The 17,147-nt window shown below is 35.3% G+C and overlaps 1 protein-coding gene across 4 annotated transcripts; it reads right to left on the bottom strand.

The window, feature by feature from the left end:
* Positions 1-2,113: 2,113 nt before the first annotated feature.
* On the bottom strand, positions 2,114-9,381 carry si:dkey-286j15.3 (uncharacterized protein LOC100038796 homolog). 4 transcript variants are annotated; one of them, XM_067416231.1, is made up of 4 exons: positions 6,438-6,462; positions 4,756-4,957; positions 4,511-4,576; positions 2,115-4,328 (listed from the first exon to the last, which is right to left on the bottom strand). In XM_067416231.1, exons 3-4 carry the CDS (start codon positions 4,566-4,568, stop codon positions 3,781-3,783), a joined length of 606 nt encoding a protein of 201 aa, XP_067272332.1. In that variant the 5' UTR covers positions 4,569-4,576; positions 4,756-4,957; positions 6,438-6,462; the 3' UTR covers positions 2,115-3,780. The 4 variants fall into 4 exon arrangements, with proteins under 4 accessions (XP_067272334.1, XP_067272332.1, XP_067272333.1 ...); XM_067416233.1 differs by lacking the exon at positions 4,756-4,957 and having other exon boundaries at positions 2,114-4,328; positions 6,438-6,505; XM_067416232.1 differs by lacking the exons at positions 4,756-4,957; positions 6,438-6,462 and adding an exon at positions 9,130-9,381.
* Between the last annotated feature and the right edge of the window lie 7,766 nt (positions 9,382-17,147).

Here is a 17,147-nt window from a genome sequence, read left to right as displayed (position 1 = left end):
TAACAAAATTACACCTTTCTAAATTGAAAAAAAAATAGTGTTAGTTTTCTTTTAAGTTTGAGTTTTGTGAGTAGTGTGAGTTTTAAATCTGGATGCTTCTGTGACAAATTTGTTATTCTTATAATTATTCTAGTTTCTTTGGCTCTTTCATTTTGGTTAAAAAAAGGAACCATATTTCCCAATATCAAACTTTAAAACTTTAATGTGTTTTCCATTTTGGCTTTAATCTAATAACTAAAAATCAAATCTTTAACTTTTCGTTTGGACCTCCTTATGTAAATATTTAAGACTTTTGGATTAAAATATACAAAAACCCCGAGAACAATGTTATATATTTTGTTGACTACATAGTACTTACATTATCCCAAATGTTTCCAAGAATGTTTTAATCCAGAGAAATAAGCTTTTTTACCAGGACCATGTGTCGCCTATGAATGACATTATACCATCAATTCCGTCTTTTTTCTCTCTAACCATGGAAACACCAAAGACTCTTTAATATACACTGCAAAAAAATGCTTTTCTTACTTAGTATTTTTGTCTTGTTTCTAGTCAAAATATCTTAAAATTCTTACACTAAGAAACATTTACTAGACAAGTAAAAAATTATTGTCTTGTTTTGGGAAGAAATAACTCAAAATGAAGAGTTTTAAAATAAGCAAAATAATCTGTCAATGGGGTAAGATAAATAATCTTGTTTTCTGTTTGAATTAATATTATTTTTCGTACCCCATTGGCAGATTATTTTGCTTATTTTAAGCAAAAACTCTTCATTTTGAGTTATTTTCTCCCAAAACAAGACAATTACTTTTTCTTGTCAAGTAAATACTTCTTGTTTTAAGAATTTTTAGATGTTTGGACTAGAAACACGACAAAAATACTAAGTAAGAAAACAACCCGTTCTCACCCCCAAGGCGTCAAAATCCGAAGCATGGTCAAGTGCCTTCCGCGTCACAATAAGACGCTAAAGGTGCCCCTGGGCGTCATTTTGCGACGCGCTGGGTTCTCCATTCATTTCAATGAGATACCTTTGGCGTCATAAACAGACGCATTTAATTATTTGCATTTATAAAAGCAGACATGATTTTATTAATATTTAAAGGCTACTTTTATATTTTTGAGCAACTAACTCCACTCCTACCCTAAACCTACCCATATCTAAACAATATAAAACACATAACAGGCAAATAAATGTACAGTCACAAGTATGTATTGCAAAAACTGACCAAAACAGTATAAAAGCATTAACTCATGTTGCATTCCAAGTCTTCTGAAGTCATACGATATCTTCATGTGAAGAACAGAGTCGATCTTGATGTTTTAATCGCTGAAATGATGATCCCGCTGCCCCGTGAACTAACTCATTCATATCTCATTCAAATAATTCAAAAGACTCCTGAGCATGACGCAATCGGTCACAAGACACACGAGAGCCAATGACATTTTACAATCAATGCTGACGTAATGACGCAATTGGTCACAAGACATACGAGAGTAACAAGACACAAGACATCTCACGTAACCGGCGCCAATATTTGAAATTTGATTGTGTTTGTTGATGATCTTCTGCGGATGGAGATGCTGATCGCTTTTGGAGATTTTCTTCATGCAAATCAATTGTTTGGCCTCGGAAAACTTGGATTATTTAACTTTTTTGAATAACTCGTGGATGCAGTCGTATGTTATATCCTGTGTTTTATATCACGTTCAGACAAATGGGTAGGTTTAGGGATGGGATGGGGTTGGGTTACATGTTAAACATGTCTAAATAGCGTAAATAAATGTAAATAAAATTATGCTTGCTGATTAAATTGAAAAACACACTCCAACATGTCATAATGGCAAATTTATAAACTAATACAATTTCACCATGGCGATAACATTACTAATTCCCAGCGCGTCTGTGTATGACGCCAAAGGTTTCTCACTGAAATGAATGGAACACCCAGCGCGTCGAAACATGACGCCTTGGGGTACCTTTAGCGTCTTTATTGTGACGCAGAAGGCACTTGAGCATGCTTCGGTTTTTGACGCCTTGGGAGTGAGAATGGGTTGAAGAAAAGCATTGCCTTCTCCACATACGCATGACCAGAAGAAGCGGATGTGGCAACTGTGGCATAATAAAAGCTCAGCGAAATCAAGCCATCATCAAACTATGCCTTGGTTTTGAATAAGCAACCTCTAGTGGCAAAAACTTACATGTTGTGGCTTATGTCTACATCTACCCCATCTTTGTCAAAATTGACAGAAATTAACCAGTAGTGTATTCTAGAGAGAGATTGTATTATTTAGGACATTAGGACAGCTCTCGGATTTCATCTTAGTTTGTGTTCTGAAGATGAACAAAGTTCTTACAGGTCTGGAACGACATGAGGGTGAGGAATTCATGACAGAGTTTACATTTGAACTAAACCAGCTAGGAGACAAATTGATGGTAAAATAAGCAGTTTATTGAATAATATTTTGTATATTTCAATGCTTAGACTTCATCTGATAAGCACAAATCTAACAAGAGTTATTATAACACAAGCAATAGTGGTGAGAAATGACTGCTTCACAACATTATCCCGCGTGACATAAAAACCTTGAAATGGAGTCATTTTCTGACGTCTAACTCATGAAGACAAATATCCCTTGAAACGACACAATCATACAATTGTGATTTAATACAAAAGTATTTAAATGGTTTAAATGATTATTATATATGATTAATCTTCAATTGAATAATGAAATTATTAGATAAATGAATTAATGAACATAAAAAAGTAAGAAAATAAATCCTTTTATTTGGCGATTTTAATTTGGCACAACTAGTTATGCCAGTGCTACTGCAGTTTACACCTGGTATTAATGCTATCAGAATTATTGTAAATATGAGTTTCCTAGTTAATAATTCAACATGAACGCCCTCTTTGCCACTGGGAAGCTCTGGAATAATCTTGATACAGAGTTGGAAACGCCATAAACTTTAAACATTGTGGAGGGGGGGGGGACAATTGCTGGTGTGGCTGCTATTCTTTATTAGTTTAGCACTATGAACTAACATAAATGTTCAAATTATAATTAAGTTAGCTTGAAAAAGTGATCTACTATATAAACTTCTTCTCTTCAACACCCTAGCAACACCCAGAATACCGTAGCAACCACTCAGAGTACCCCTAGCAACTGCATAGCAACACCCTAGCAAACCATACCAAGAATCATAGCAACTGCATAGCAACCATACAGAAAATCCCAACAACCGCAAGTACCTTAGCAACCACTCAGAGTGCCCTATAGTACTTGAAACTACTTCTACTTCTTAAAACTATGCTTCAAACTTTTCAAACTTTAAAACTTTCTGGTCCGGCTTTCTCACGCCAGAATACCGTAGCAACCACTCAGAGTACCCTAGCAACACCCTAGCAACCATTCCAAGAATCAAAGCAACTGCATAGCAACCATACAGAATATCCCAGCAACCGCATAGCAACACCCTAGAAATCACCCTAAGTACCTTAGCAACCACCCAGAGTACCCTATAGTACTTAAAACTACTTCTACGTCTTAAAACTACTAAATGCTTCAAACTTCAAACTTTTAAAACTTTAAAACTTTCTGGCCCGGCTTTCTCAAGCCAACTTAAAGTTAACTGTGTATCCGTTGTTGTAATGAAGTTATAAGGCACTTATTTATGTCTTATGCTTGTTTTCATTCAGTATCCATTTGAAAAACTATTGTTTGATTAATCGGTTACTGGCCAGCGTGGGTCAACCAAGTTATCGTTATCAGTAAAATCCTCTATCGGTCGACCTCTGGTTCAACATCACACAGAGACACTGAGTTAGTATAAAGCACAAATCCAGCATAGAGTGGTTCGGTGAATTTGGTGTTGAATGTGTGTAAGTGTCTGAGTGCGTGTGTATCAGAAATGCTGAAGAAGGACAGAATGCCGGCCGGCTCGTCCAGATACACTCCTACTCTGTTTAAGGGAGGTGATGGGGGAGGTATGTGTGTTCCCATATTATCATGCCAGGCGATCAGTTTCTCCCCAAAGCAGCTCAGAATCCAGGATTTTTTATTGGCTCCGAACCTAGAGTCACAGCTTTCTCCTTTCCTGCCGATTCCTTTATATGACACTACCATATCACCCAACCCACTCCATTCAGCCTCCCAGTAGCAGCGTCCAGTCAGAGGCTCTTTACACAGAACCTGCGGAAGGCCGTCAAATCTCTCTGGATGATCAGGATGTGTCATCGTTTCTGGATTACATACCAACTTTTTGTTGCCCTCTACAACTGAGAGACGATTGTGTACCGTGTTTGGATCCAGTGTGAGATCACAGAAATCTGCACATAAGAAAACAGAACAATAATAAAAGAATCAAATTGGATCTAATTTTCGGTTCCACATAAATATTTTGACTGCATATACACAGTCAAAAGACTTTATGCTTGAGACCTTGTTAGACCTTGCTTGGTCTAATGTAAAATGGTGTCCTGTGAAGGAAAAGTTATGTGTGTAGACCTACATTTCTGTAGATCTGCTTTACTCATGTTCTCTCCGATATAATCCATAATCAAAGACATGATCCAGACTGGAAAAAAAGAACAAAAAAGCATAACGTCAAATATAATAAATAATATTTTATTCAACTGTCTAAATTTGCACTTATTCTTGTGCCAATTACTTTTGAACTGCAAGGTTTTTGAAGAAAAAATGAATTTAAAAAAGAAATCATTTTCATATAAATTGTCTCATATCATATTCATTTACCTTGCTGGCAAAAAAAATATTAAAAGATTTTTGCTTGACCAAAATCTTTCTGGATTTGTATTTTGTTTAGAGTATGTCTCTCACAGTGGAGATGCAACTACGATGACAATTTCAGACCCCTCCATGATTTCAAAGTGGGAGAACTTGCAAAATAGCAGGGTGTTCAAACACTTATTTTCCTCACTGTATTTTTCCGGATTCTCTGATGAATAGAAAGTAAAAAATAAAAGCATTTTTTAAAATAGAAATACTTTGTAATATTATAAATGTATTTATTGTCACTTACCCCAGACTTTTGAATAGTGCGTCACATTTTCCACAAAAAATGTGAAGCAGCACAACTGATTTTGATAATCAGAAATGTTTCTTGAGCAGCAAATCATAACATTAGAATAAAGGATCATGTGACCCTTATTTAAAGTATGGCAGTCATTCATTAATAGCAGCCTAATAAATAATACGCATTTAATAAAAAAAGCAAATATTTCTACATTGTGTTATATCTTTAAGTTAGTAAGTGGTGTTAAAAATGGCTGTGTGCATAATGGTGTGTTTATGGTGTGGAGTGTCCAAGTTAACAATTTTAGGTTATAAGAACTCTTCCCTAACGTTCCCATTAAGTTATAAAAACGTTTTCTGAATGTTCAAGGAACGTTAAAATGTCCAGTTTGTGGAACGTTGTATTAACGTTCTCATTAGGTTATAAGAACATTAAATAACGTTCTTATAAGGGTCGGGAGTATGATCAAATTAAATATTCCTGTTTTCTCCTTTAAAGTACTTGCCTTTGTTTATTGACATCTTATTCTTTCTTAAAAAAAGGTAAAACCCCTTTTTATAATTGACTTTTATATTTATATTACATTTATATTTAATACATAGCCTAATTATTTTTTACTAGATTTTTCTTCTGATTGTAAAAAAGATATATTAACGAAAATAGCATTTAAGTGTCAATAAGTTGTCATTGGATATACAAATTATGTATCTGAAGTTTGAGAAAAAAGCTGTATGGCTAATTTGTAATCACTAATACTTTTTTTATGTAGTAACGTTTTTAAAACGTCCCACTAACAATGTAAAAATAACGTTTTATAGCTAACGTTTTTAGAACGGTACTCAATAGCAAATAACGTTGGCACAACGTTCTAATAACGTTACTGCAAGAACGTTTTATGATAACTTTGAGAGAACTTTCTGAACGTTCCCTGTTAGCTGGGGTGGCAGGCAGGGTGTGGGGGGCAGCTCTGTGCCAGAAAGTCCAGGGACACCTTTTTGCCCCTGCGCCACAACTCATTTTTATAGCACCAAATAACTAAAACCCAACTTATTAGAAAAATGAAAACTTAAGCATACATCAGCGTGAAGAGCTGACAGAAACCTTAGGCTATACCAGATCACACTCTTCTTTAATCATTAAAAGCTTCGCTATTAGACCACTGTTTATGATCAAATCCGGTTTAAGCGACAGCAATTTCTTAATTTATGACAGGAGCGCAAAATCAACATACTAAATTTGTCGGGTTTGGCATTTACAACATATGTCACCTCTCTTCCGGTTTATTTACATTAAATGTCTTTTAATCCTAAAGAGAGTATATTTTGCGCATATTTTGAGAAATATCGACACGTACGTTTCATATTTCTTTAGACAGAATCATCATTTCTATTTATTAGCCTACCACAGATTTTTGCTGCTTCCAGCGCTGTGCTTCTCTTCCGCGATCGCTGACTCAGATAAAGATCATTCCTGAAACACATTCAACTCACATCACGTGTTCTACCGAAGTTACTATCGCTTTCTGTTTATTCAAATAACTAACCCATAGAAACATGAAGCCACTAAACAAACATACGAGTGCGATAAGCTCATAAAATGCTAAATAAAAAGCATGACATGCCTATAAATCCACATTCGATTGGAGGTCATGAGCGAGTAACTCGTTGTATTGTTGTCACAGTGTTTGAGCCACTAGACAGCACCCATGCATTATCAAATTAACTCAGGCTATAGCCTATCATTCTGACATTAAAGAGTTAGCTCACACAAAAATGAAAATTAGCCCATGATTTAAAATCGAATAGATTTTAAAAATGTCCTGGCTTTTCCGAGCTTTATAATGACAGTGACTGTGGGTCATTTTTTAAGGTCCATAGAAGTGCATCCATTGTATCTCCACATGGCTCTGTTGGTTATAAGGCCTTCAGAACCAAAATGGTGCGTTTGTGCAAGAAAAATATGCATTGGCTATTTAAAACTTTAAACTGAAATGTTCTACAAGATATAGGACAATAGCTCTGCCATAGCACTTTATTGATCTTTCATTTATTATGATGTATTTGTCAAGAGAATTTGTATGCTGCTGTACTTTTTTAATGTACTCAAGGAATTTATTTTGTAAGGTATATAATATAGTACATTAAAGTTTTCTATACTATTTCAAAGTGTGCCCGTGTCTTAACATTTATATTTAATAATTTTGCACTTTTTATACCACTCTGAATACTGAAAAAACAGCATTATAATATACTAGTAGCGTAAAATTAATTTATTTGTAATATACTGAAATGCTATTAAAATGTTCTAGAAGTCCATTAAAATTAATTATTAAAAAGCACTAAATGTACTTAAAGTTGTTCCATTTTAGCACAATTTAATATATTAAAATATATTGCAAATAGCATAAAATTGCACTCAAGCATATCTTAAAATACACTTAATATACTTGAAGTTGTTTCAAAATAATACATTTAATATGCATTTAGTATAGTGTAATTTAAATATACTAAATATGTCCAAAAAAGCACAATTTAAATATATTTCTTTTCCACCTGGGCCACCAGAATCATATTGTAAAAGTGGTTGATATTTTTAGATTTAAAATAATATATATATATTTTTTTGTTTTATGTTGTATTATATAGCGGTATATATATATATATATATATATATATATATATATATATATATATATATATATATATATATATATATATATATATATATATATATATATATATATTATACACATACATACATACATACATACATTAAAGTATTTAAATAAATTTAAATAAATTATTTTATTTTAAAAGTATTTTACATTGTGTATTGAATGTGAAAAGAATATTTAATTGAGTTAATTACCTAAGTAGTACATTTAAATGAATACATTTTAATAAATAAAATTCAGTCTTTTTTATTATTTTGTATTTTCCAGACCTTACATTCACTGAAAGTCTTTGGGATGTGCTGGAGAAGGCTTTACAGAGTGCTGGACTCTCTGGACCAAAAATGTATGCACCTCTTGATGGAAATAACATCACGCACGCACACACACACACACACACACACACACACACACACACACACACACACACACACACACACACACACACACACACACACACACACACACACACGTTTTATATATATTTAATGTATAATTATATATTGTTTAATAGAAAATAACATTATATTAATATATATATATATATATATATATATATATATATATATATATATATATATATATATATATATATATATATATAATTTTGATAATTATATACAAATAAATATATAAAATATACACACATACATACACACAAACATATATTTTTTATTACTACATTTTTATTAAAATAATATAATTATTATAATTATATAAATTAAAACATTCATAATATTTTATATTAGATTTATAATATGGTATATATAATATCAATTATTTATATATATTTACATTTGAAATATTTTTATTCAAATAATATAATTATTTCAATTTTATATATGAAAATATATTTGTATTAAAATAATATATATCATATTTTTATTAAAATTATATATAATTATTTTAGTTATGTTACGTTATATGATATTATATTGATTATAATATATGAAATTAACATGATTTCTTAATGTTTAGTGGCAAATCATATCAGGGACATTTTATGATTCATAATTTTTTTTTTAATTAACATTTCTTACATACAGTTCTAAGTCTTTTTTGTTATTTTAATTGCACATAATATATAGGTTAATTCAAATAGATTACTTTTTATTTAAGACATTTTTAAAATAAATAAATAAATAAATATATATATATATATATATATATATATATATATATATATATATATATATATATATATATATATATATATATATATATATATATATATATATATATTTATTTATTAAAAAAAAAAAAAATATATATATATATATATATATATATATATATATATATATATATATATATATATATACGTTCCCGAGCGCAGATGCCATTCAATGCAGTCAGACAGTCCAGTGTCATCTAACAGAGGCCGAATAAAACATCCGCGCAAAGCGCCCTGAGAGCCGCTTACCTGTCCGCGTTTGGGAAGTTGCGCCCAATCTGGTGCTTTCATTCAGTCCACGCGCACGGTCAGCAGCCCAGAGAGCTCGAGCGGTTTGAACTGCGATTCAGCGGAGTTGCAGTGAAGAGCGCAGATGACATCAGCAGAGTGATGGACGTCACTCGCGGGGCCGAGCGGCTGCAGCGGATCCTCATGTGTTGGCGATCTGCGGAAGGACGGCGGCGCGCACGATATGGCAGGAAGTCCCGCCGGCTCTGCGCTCGCCCCGTGTGAATGAGGAGCACAATATGGCAGCCGCCGAGAATAGTTTACTAATTATCTTCAAAAGAAATGTTATTCCGAAATCGAAACATCAGCACAGTTGTGGCCCTGGACCACAAAACCAGTCATTGGGATTTTTTTGTTGTTGTTGATGATGAGATTTATCTTAAAGCTGAATAATAGCTGAATAATAGCTGAAAAATAAGCTTTCTATTGATGTAGGCTATGGTTTAGGGAAAGGGCAATATTATATATATATATATATATATATATATATATATATATATATATATATATATATATATATATATATATATATATATATACACACACAAAATATCTTCATGGAACAGGATCTTTTCTTAGGCCTAATATCCTACTGATTTTTGGCAGAAAAATAAAAATAAATATTTTTTACCCATATTGTTGGCTATGGCCACAAATATAACTACTTGTGGTCCAGGGTCACACATATTTGTTTGTTTGCTTGTTTTTTTGTTTGTTTGTTTGTTTTTTGGTGGGGGGGGTCTATTTATTTATATTATAATTAATATTATAATAATTAATATATAATATATAGAATCAAATGTTTAATTGGTTCTTTAAAAAAAAAGGGTCAGCACTGAAAACTAATATTTTTCTTTGTACTTATTGTAAATGTTTCTTGAGCAGCAAATCATAACATTAGAATAAAGGATCATGTGACCCTGATTTAAAGTATGGTAGTCATTCATTAATAGCAGCCTAATAAATAATACGCATTTAATAAAATTTTTTAAAAAAGCTAATATTTCTACATTGTGTTATATCTTTAAGTTAGTAAGTGGTGTTAAAAATGGCTGTGTGCATAATGGTGTGTTTATGGTGTGGAGTGTCCCAGTTAACAATTTTAGGTTATAAGAACTTTTCCCTAACGTTCCCATTAAGTTATAAAAACGTTTTCTGAATGTTCAAGGAACGTTAAAATGTCCAGTTTGTGGAACGTTGTATTAACGTTCTCATTAGGTTATAAGAACATTAAATAACGTTCTTATAAGGGTCGGGAGTATGATCAAATTAAATATTCCTGTTTTCTCCTTTAAAGTACTTGCCTTTGTTTATTGACATCTTATTCTTTCTTAAAAAAAGGTAAAACCCCTTTTTATAATTGACTTTTATATTTATATTACATTTATATTTAATACATAGCCTAATTATTTTTTACTAGATTTTTCTTCTGATTGTAAAAAAGATATATTAACGAAAATAGCATTTAAGTGTCAATAAGTTGTCATTGGATATACAAATTATGTATCTGAAGTTTGAGAAAAAAGCTGTATGGCTAATTTGTAATGACTAATACTTTTTTTTTATGTAGTAGCCTAACGTTTTTAAAACGTCCCACTAACAATGTAAAAATAACGTTTTATAGCTAACGTTTTTAGAACGGTACTCAATAGCAAATAACGTTGGCATAACGTTCTAATAACGTTACTGCAAGAACGTTTTATGATAACTTTGAGAGAACTTTCTGAACGTTCCCTGTTAGCTGGGGTGGCAGGCAGGGTGTGGGGGGCAGCTCTGTGCCAGAAAGTCCAGGGACACCTTTTTGCCCCTGCGCCACAACTCATTTTTATAGCACCAAATAACTAAAACCCAACTTATTAGAAAAATGAAAACTTAAGCATACATCAGCGTGAAGAGCTGACAGAAACCTTAGGCTATACCAGATCACACTCTTCTTTAATCATTAAAAGCTTCGCTATTAGACCACTGTTTATGATCAAATCCGGTTTAAGCGACAGCAATTTCTTAATTTATGACAGGAGCGCAAAATCAACATACTAAATTTGTCGGGTTTGGCATTTACAACATATGTCACCTCTCTTCCGGTTTATTTACATTAAATGTCTTTTAATCCTAAAGAGAGGATATTTTGCGCATATTTTGAGAAATATCGACACGTACGTTTCATATTTCTTTAGACAGAATCATCATTTCTATTTATTAGCCTACCACAGATTTTTGCTGCTTCCAGCGCTGTGCTTCTCTTCCGCGATCGCTGACTCAGATAAAGATCATTCCTGAAACACATTCAACTCACATCACGTGTTCTACCGAAGTTACTATCGCTTTCTGTTTATTCAAATAACTAACCCATAGAAACATGAAGCCACTAAACAAACATACGAGTGCGATAAGCTCATAAAATGCTAAATAAAAAGCATGACATGCCTATAAATCCACATTCGATTGGAGGTCATGAGCGAGTAACTCGTTGTATTGTTGTCACAGTGTTTGAGCCACTAGACAGCACCCATGCATTATCAAATTAACTCAGGCTATAGCCTATCATTCTGACATTAAAGAGTTAGCTCACACAAAAATGAAAATTAGCCCATGATTTAAAATCGAATAGATTAAAAAAAAAAAATCCTGTTTTTTCCGAGCTTTATATATAAATTATAATGGCAGTGACTGTGGGTCATTTTTTAAATTCCATAAAAGTGCATATCCATCATATCTCCACATGGCTCTGTTGGTTAATAAAGGCCTTCAGAAGCAAAATGGTGCGTTTGTGCAAGAAAAATATGCATATAGTATATAGACTTTATAGTCTAAAATAGCTAACTTCCAGCGTTAAAAGCACTCAGTTTTTTAGACGTTGTATTAACATTCTTGTTTGGTTAAAACGTTATTAGAGTGTTCAATTTTCTTGTTATATAAATTTTAATATTAACGTTCTTCTTTGGTTATAAGAATGTTATTTAAACCATTATTGGAAAGTTAAAGCTGCTAATAAATATTATTGGAAAGTTAAAGCAGGTAATAAACAGAACTGCATGTCTTGCGGAAGAACATTGCAGCCAGAGCTACTTTTCGTTTTTCTTATGTCTATGGTGAGTCACGCAGGGACTGTGCTCCTCCGCGGCGGTTCCTACCACACCGGTCTGAAATAGTCCCAATATAAACACTTAGGCCGGAGACACACTGCAAGCGTGGCGTTTCCTTCTTTGCACACCAGAAGCGTGTCTGACGCGACGCTGCTGCTGCTGGGAAGCTCTATACTTCATGCTAAATATAAATATATTGCCTATTGATACAGCAAAGACAACGTCGGTAGTAGACTATTGGCCATACATATCTATGGTATTGACGGCAAAATAGGCTACAGAATATTTCGTTCTGTATTGACAGGTTTAAGATTTCAAAATCGATAATTATGTTTTTTCTTATTATTAAAATTAGGCCTATATCTGCATTTATGTTAACCTAAAGACTTTCAAACATGAAAATGTCATTTATTAATATGTATTTGTGTCAAAATGGCATATAAACATCTTTTCCTATGCATAGAAACGCTTCCAACACGCTCACGTGTCGCGTGAAAAATAGGCGTCTCTTCTATTTGAAGCATGCACGCGTTTTCCGCGCAGCTCGGACCGCGCGTGAGCCACCACGCAGCCGAGACGCTCACGGCACGCTTGCAGTGTGTCCCCGTCCTTAAGTGACAAGCCAGACCCACATCAAGATGTTTGGTCTGGAAACTCACTATTGACAGCTCAATCCGAGGGGCGGGATAAACGGTTGTCTTTCAAACTCCCTCTGCACGCGATAGGATAGCGCTACAACCAACCAGAGCAACGAAGGCTAAGCGGAGCTCGTTGATAGATTAAACATTCACCGTATCCGGTTGGCTAAACTCTGAACACATCTTTCCTTTTTAAGAATGACTTCAGTGCCGTTCTTTGTTCTTTTCTCAGAGAAAAGCTTAACTCCAAGTCTTCCAGAATCGCAGTCAAAGCTGATTCGAAAGACCGCCGCCGTTCGCCAGTTTCTGTGTTTACTAGAAGCACGCAAACGCAACTCGGCCATCATCATTATGGCCCCGCCCACGACTCTATACACAATGTGATTGGCCCGTCCAGAGTGAGAGGAATACAGCTCAGAGGGGTATTGAGAGTTCCTAGAGGACACTTGCAGGCAGATTAAATTTGCTGCCGCTAGCGTCTAGATCTAGGCTACCTTAATGATTCACGGTAAGACAAAACCACGGTTTGGAAAATGGATTCATGTTGTAGGCTACATTCTCATTATATATTTTTTGTAAACCTTCAACACAAAATAAAGTTATGATCTCTTGTCGTTGTATTAACGTTCTTGCTTGGTTATTCAAAACGTTATTAGAAAGTTCAGTTCTCTTTTTATTTAATGTCTTTTAATGTTCTTCTATGAAAAACACTTTTATAAGTTTTATTCACTTATATAAATGTTCTCTCAATATTTTTGTAGGCTATAATATATGATGTGCATGACCTGGTCCTAGTTTCTGGACCAGCACGTGACCAGCTTAAACCTCAAACCCGCATACATACTTTTTTTTGGTGTTGTTGTTGTTTGGGTTTTTTTTTTATTCGGCGGAAACAATTTTCTATGCAGGTTTATAAGAGCCAAAAGTTGCCATACATGTGCTCACCATTAGATGACGCCCCAGCTCTGTTGAATTAGATGGTCTGTTTATCCATGCCTGAATAACACCTCCGTACACAGCTCAGGTTTTTTAGCACACTTGGTTTGAGCCTAAAGTCCGATGTGCAATATTTATATAGCCTATTTATATGCATGCGAGATTCTGATTTCCTTGCTCTATGTCACTGCAATAATAGACTGAAGGAATTGATTGACAGCTCCCCGCGTGACGTATCATTTCCTACAGAGCTGTGGTATATGACTCACCGCGAATGAGTTTAAAATTCAGACGTGAGCAATATAACAATGCGTGAATCTACATGCATATCAGTAATGCACGCGTCCCGTGAGTCATATACAGGCATTGACCCTTCACAGCGAATGCACGTGTGCATTTTTGGACGAGAGATTAAAAGGCAAGACTGATAATTGAAAGGTAAAAAAGAAGAATATATTAGGAGGCCATGATATATTTATTATTGTTATTATTAGGCTGTTAATAATACTACTATAGTTTTGTGGATATTTTGCACACTCCTTTTGTGTTCCACAGGGAAAAGCAATGTAGCTGACTGACAAAAGCCCTTCTTTGAAGAGCTCGTCTAAGATTCGTCATTTTCTCAGGAGAAAGAATCAATACCTCTGATCCTGGAGCAGCCACTAAAGTCATCACTGACTCACAGTGAGGTGGAAGAGGCAGATGTGTGTGGTGATCAGAGGTGAAGATCTGGGCTCCAACACAATAGAGCATTATTTTATAGAGACTTTGGGGTGTCCAAGGTCGGCACCGGAGGGCCACTGTGCTGCAGTGTTTAGGTCCAACTTGCCTCAACACACCTGTCTGGAAGTTTCTAGTATGCCTAATAAGACCTTGATTAGCTGGTACATGTGTTTAATTGGGATTGGAGCTAAACTCTCTAGGACAGTGGCCTTCCAGGAGCAGGATTAGACACCCTTGCTATAGAGGGAGCTCTGATGTAGCAGTTCACGTCATTTTTATGGGGAAAAAATGGATAACGTGAATTTCCAAAGCAAACACCTGCCTGAAATTTTCATTTGCCAATGGATATTAAATGTTTTCACCTAAATTATTCATAAGAGAGCATTTTTGTCTGTGTGAAATAATTTGTTTATTTTGTCATAATAAGCTTATGAAAATTAGTACAGGTAACACCATAATACCAAAAAACAAAACAAAGAAAACAAATGTAACAGTTTATTTTTCAGTGTCATTGTTACATACTTAATAACAGTAAATTATGCATGATTGCATGCACCCCTTAACCAAACCCTAATCCGAACCCCCTCTCTATATCAAATAAAGTCATATATAATATATTTATATAGTGAGTAGTATATATATATATATATAATAATAGATTTTATTTATAATGCACTTTTCATTCCAAAGAATCTCAAAGTGCAACAAAGGGAGAAAAAAAAAAAAAAAAAAAAAAAACAATGAATAACAAGTAAAAATGCAAATGGATTCTACAAACAATCAACCAACACAGAAAACAGAACAGAAACAGAGCTGATGGTGAACAGAAACAGCTGATGGTGAAACAGAAACAGAGCTGATGGTGAAACAGAAACAGAGCTGATGGTGAAACAGAAACAGAGCAGATGGTGAAACAGAAACAGAGCTGATGGTGAACAGAAACAGAGCTGATGGTGAACAGAAACAGCTGATGGTGAAACAGAAACAGAGCTGACGGTGAACAGAAACAGAGCTGATGGTGAACAGAAACAGAGCTGATGGTGAACAGAAACAGAGCTGATGGTGAACAGAAACAGCTGATGGTGAAACAGAAACAGAGCTGATGGTGATACAGAAACAGAGCTGATGGTGAAACAGAAACAGAGCTGACAGTGAACAGAAACAGAGCTGATGGTGAACAGAAACAGCTGATGGTGAAACAGAAACAGAGCTGATGGTGAAACAGAAACAGAGCTGATGGTGAAACAGAAACAGAGCTGATGGTGAAACAGAAACAGAGCTGACAGTGAACAGAAACAGAGCTGACGGTGAACAGAAACAGAGCGGATGGTGAACAGAAACAGAGCTGATGGTGAACAGAAACAGAGCGGATGGTGAACAGAAACAGAGCTGACGGTGAACAGAAACAGAGCTGACGGTGAACAGAAACAGAGCTGACGGTGAACAGAAACAGAGCTGATGGTGAACAGAAACAGAGCTGATGGTGAACAGAAACAGAGCTGATGGTGAACAGAAACAGAGCTGATGGTGAACAGAAACAGAGCTGATGGTGAACAGAAACAGAGTTGACGGTGAACAGAAACAGAGCTGACGGTGAACAGAAACAGAGCTGATGGTGAACAGAAACAGAGCGGATGGTGAACAGAAACAGAGCTGATGGTGAACAGAAACAGAGCTGAAGGTGAAACAGAAACAGAGCTGACGGTGAACAGAAACAGAGCTGACGGTGAACAGAAACAGAGCTGATGGTGAACAGAAACAGAGCTGTTGGTGAACAGAAACAGAGCTGACGGTGAACAGAAACAGAGCTGACGGTGAACAGAAACAGAGCTGATGGTGAACAGAAACAGAGCTGACGGTGAACAGAAACAGCTGACGGTGAACAGAAACTGAGCTGATGGTGAACAGAAACAGAGCTGATGGTGAACAGAAACAGAGCTGATGGTGAAACAGAAACAGAGCTGATGGTGAACAGAGACAGAGCTGATGGTGAACAGAAACAGAGCTGATGGTGAACAGAGACAGAGCTGATGGTGAACAGAAACAGAGCTGATGGTGAACAGAAACAGAGCTGACGGTGAACAGAAACAGAGCTGATGGTGGAAGTCTCTGTTAGCTCCGCAGCACACTGTGGTCCACTCTATGTTTTAAATTTCTCCCATCGGCAGTGTCCTGATGACATCCTCTATATATATATATATATATATATATATATATATATATATATATATATATATATATATATATATATATATATATATATATTGTGACGAGCATCCTCGGAAGAATCAGCGTCGCCCTGGTAACCAACACAAAACACCTGCACCTCCGCATCGCCGGCTGATCGGTCACAGCTGCTCATCGGCAAGCGGTTGGGATGAGGAACCCTACCAACACCCTGGAACTTGTGGAGGCGATCGAGCTGGCGGATGCCGTCCATCATCGCGAGGCCGGGGACCGACCGCCGCCGTTCTCCCGGAGAGTCGGCCAGGAGCGACGCCCGCTCGAAGGGACCCCGCGACCAGTCAGCAGGCCGACGGTTCCCCCACCCCGAGATGAGCCCATGCCCAGCGCTGAACCTCCATCACCTCCGCGA

Source organism: Pseudorasbora parva, chromosome 14 (genome assembly GCF_024679245.1).
Source record: "Pseudorasbora parva isolate DD20220531a chromosome 14, ASM2467924v1, whole genome shotgun sequence".
Taxonomy (NCBI): Eukaryota; Metazoa; Chordata; class Actinopteri; order Cypriniformes; family Gobionidae; genus Pseudorasbora; species Pseudorasbora parva.
Note: the sequence above shows the minus strand (reverse complement) of the source record. Positions and strands in the feature narration are given on the sequence as shown.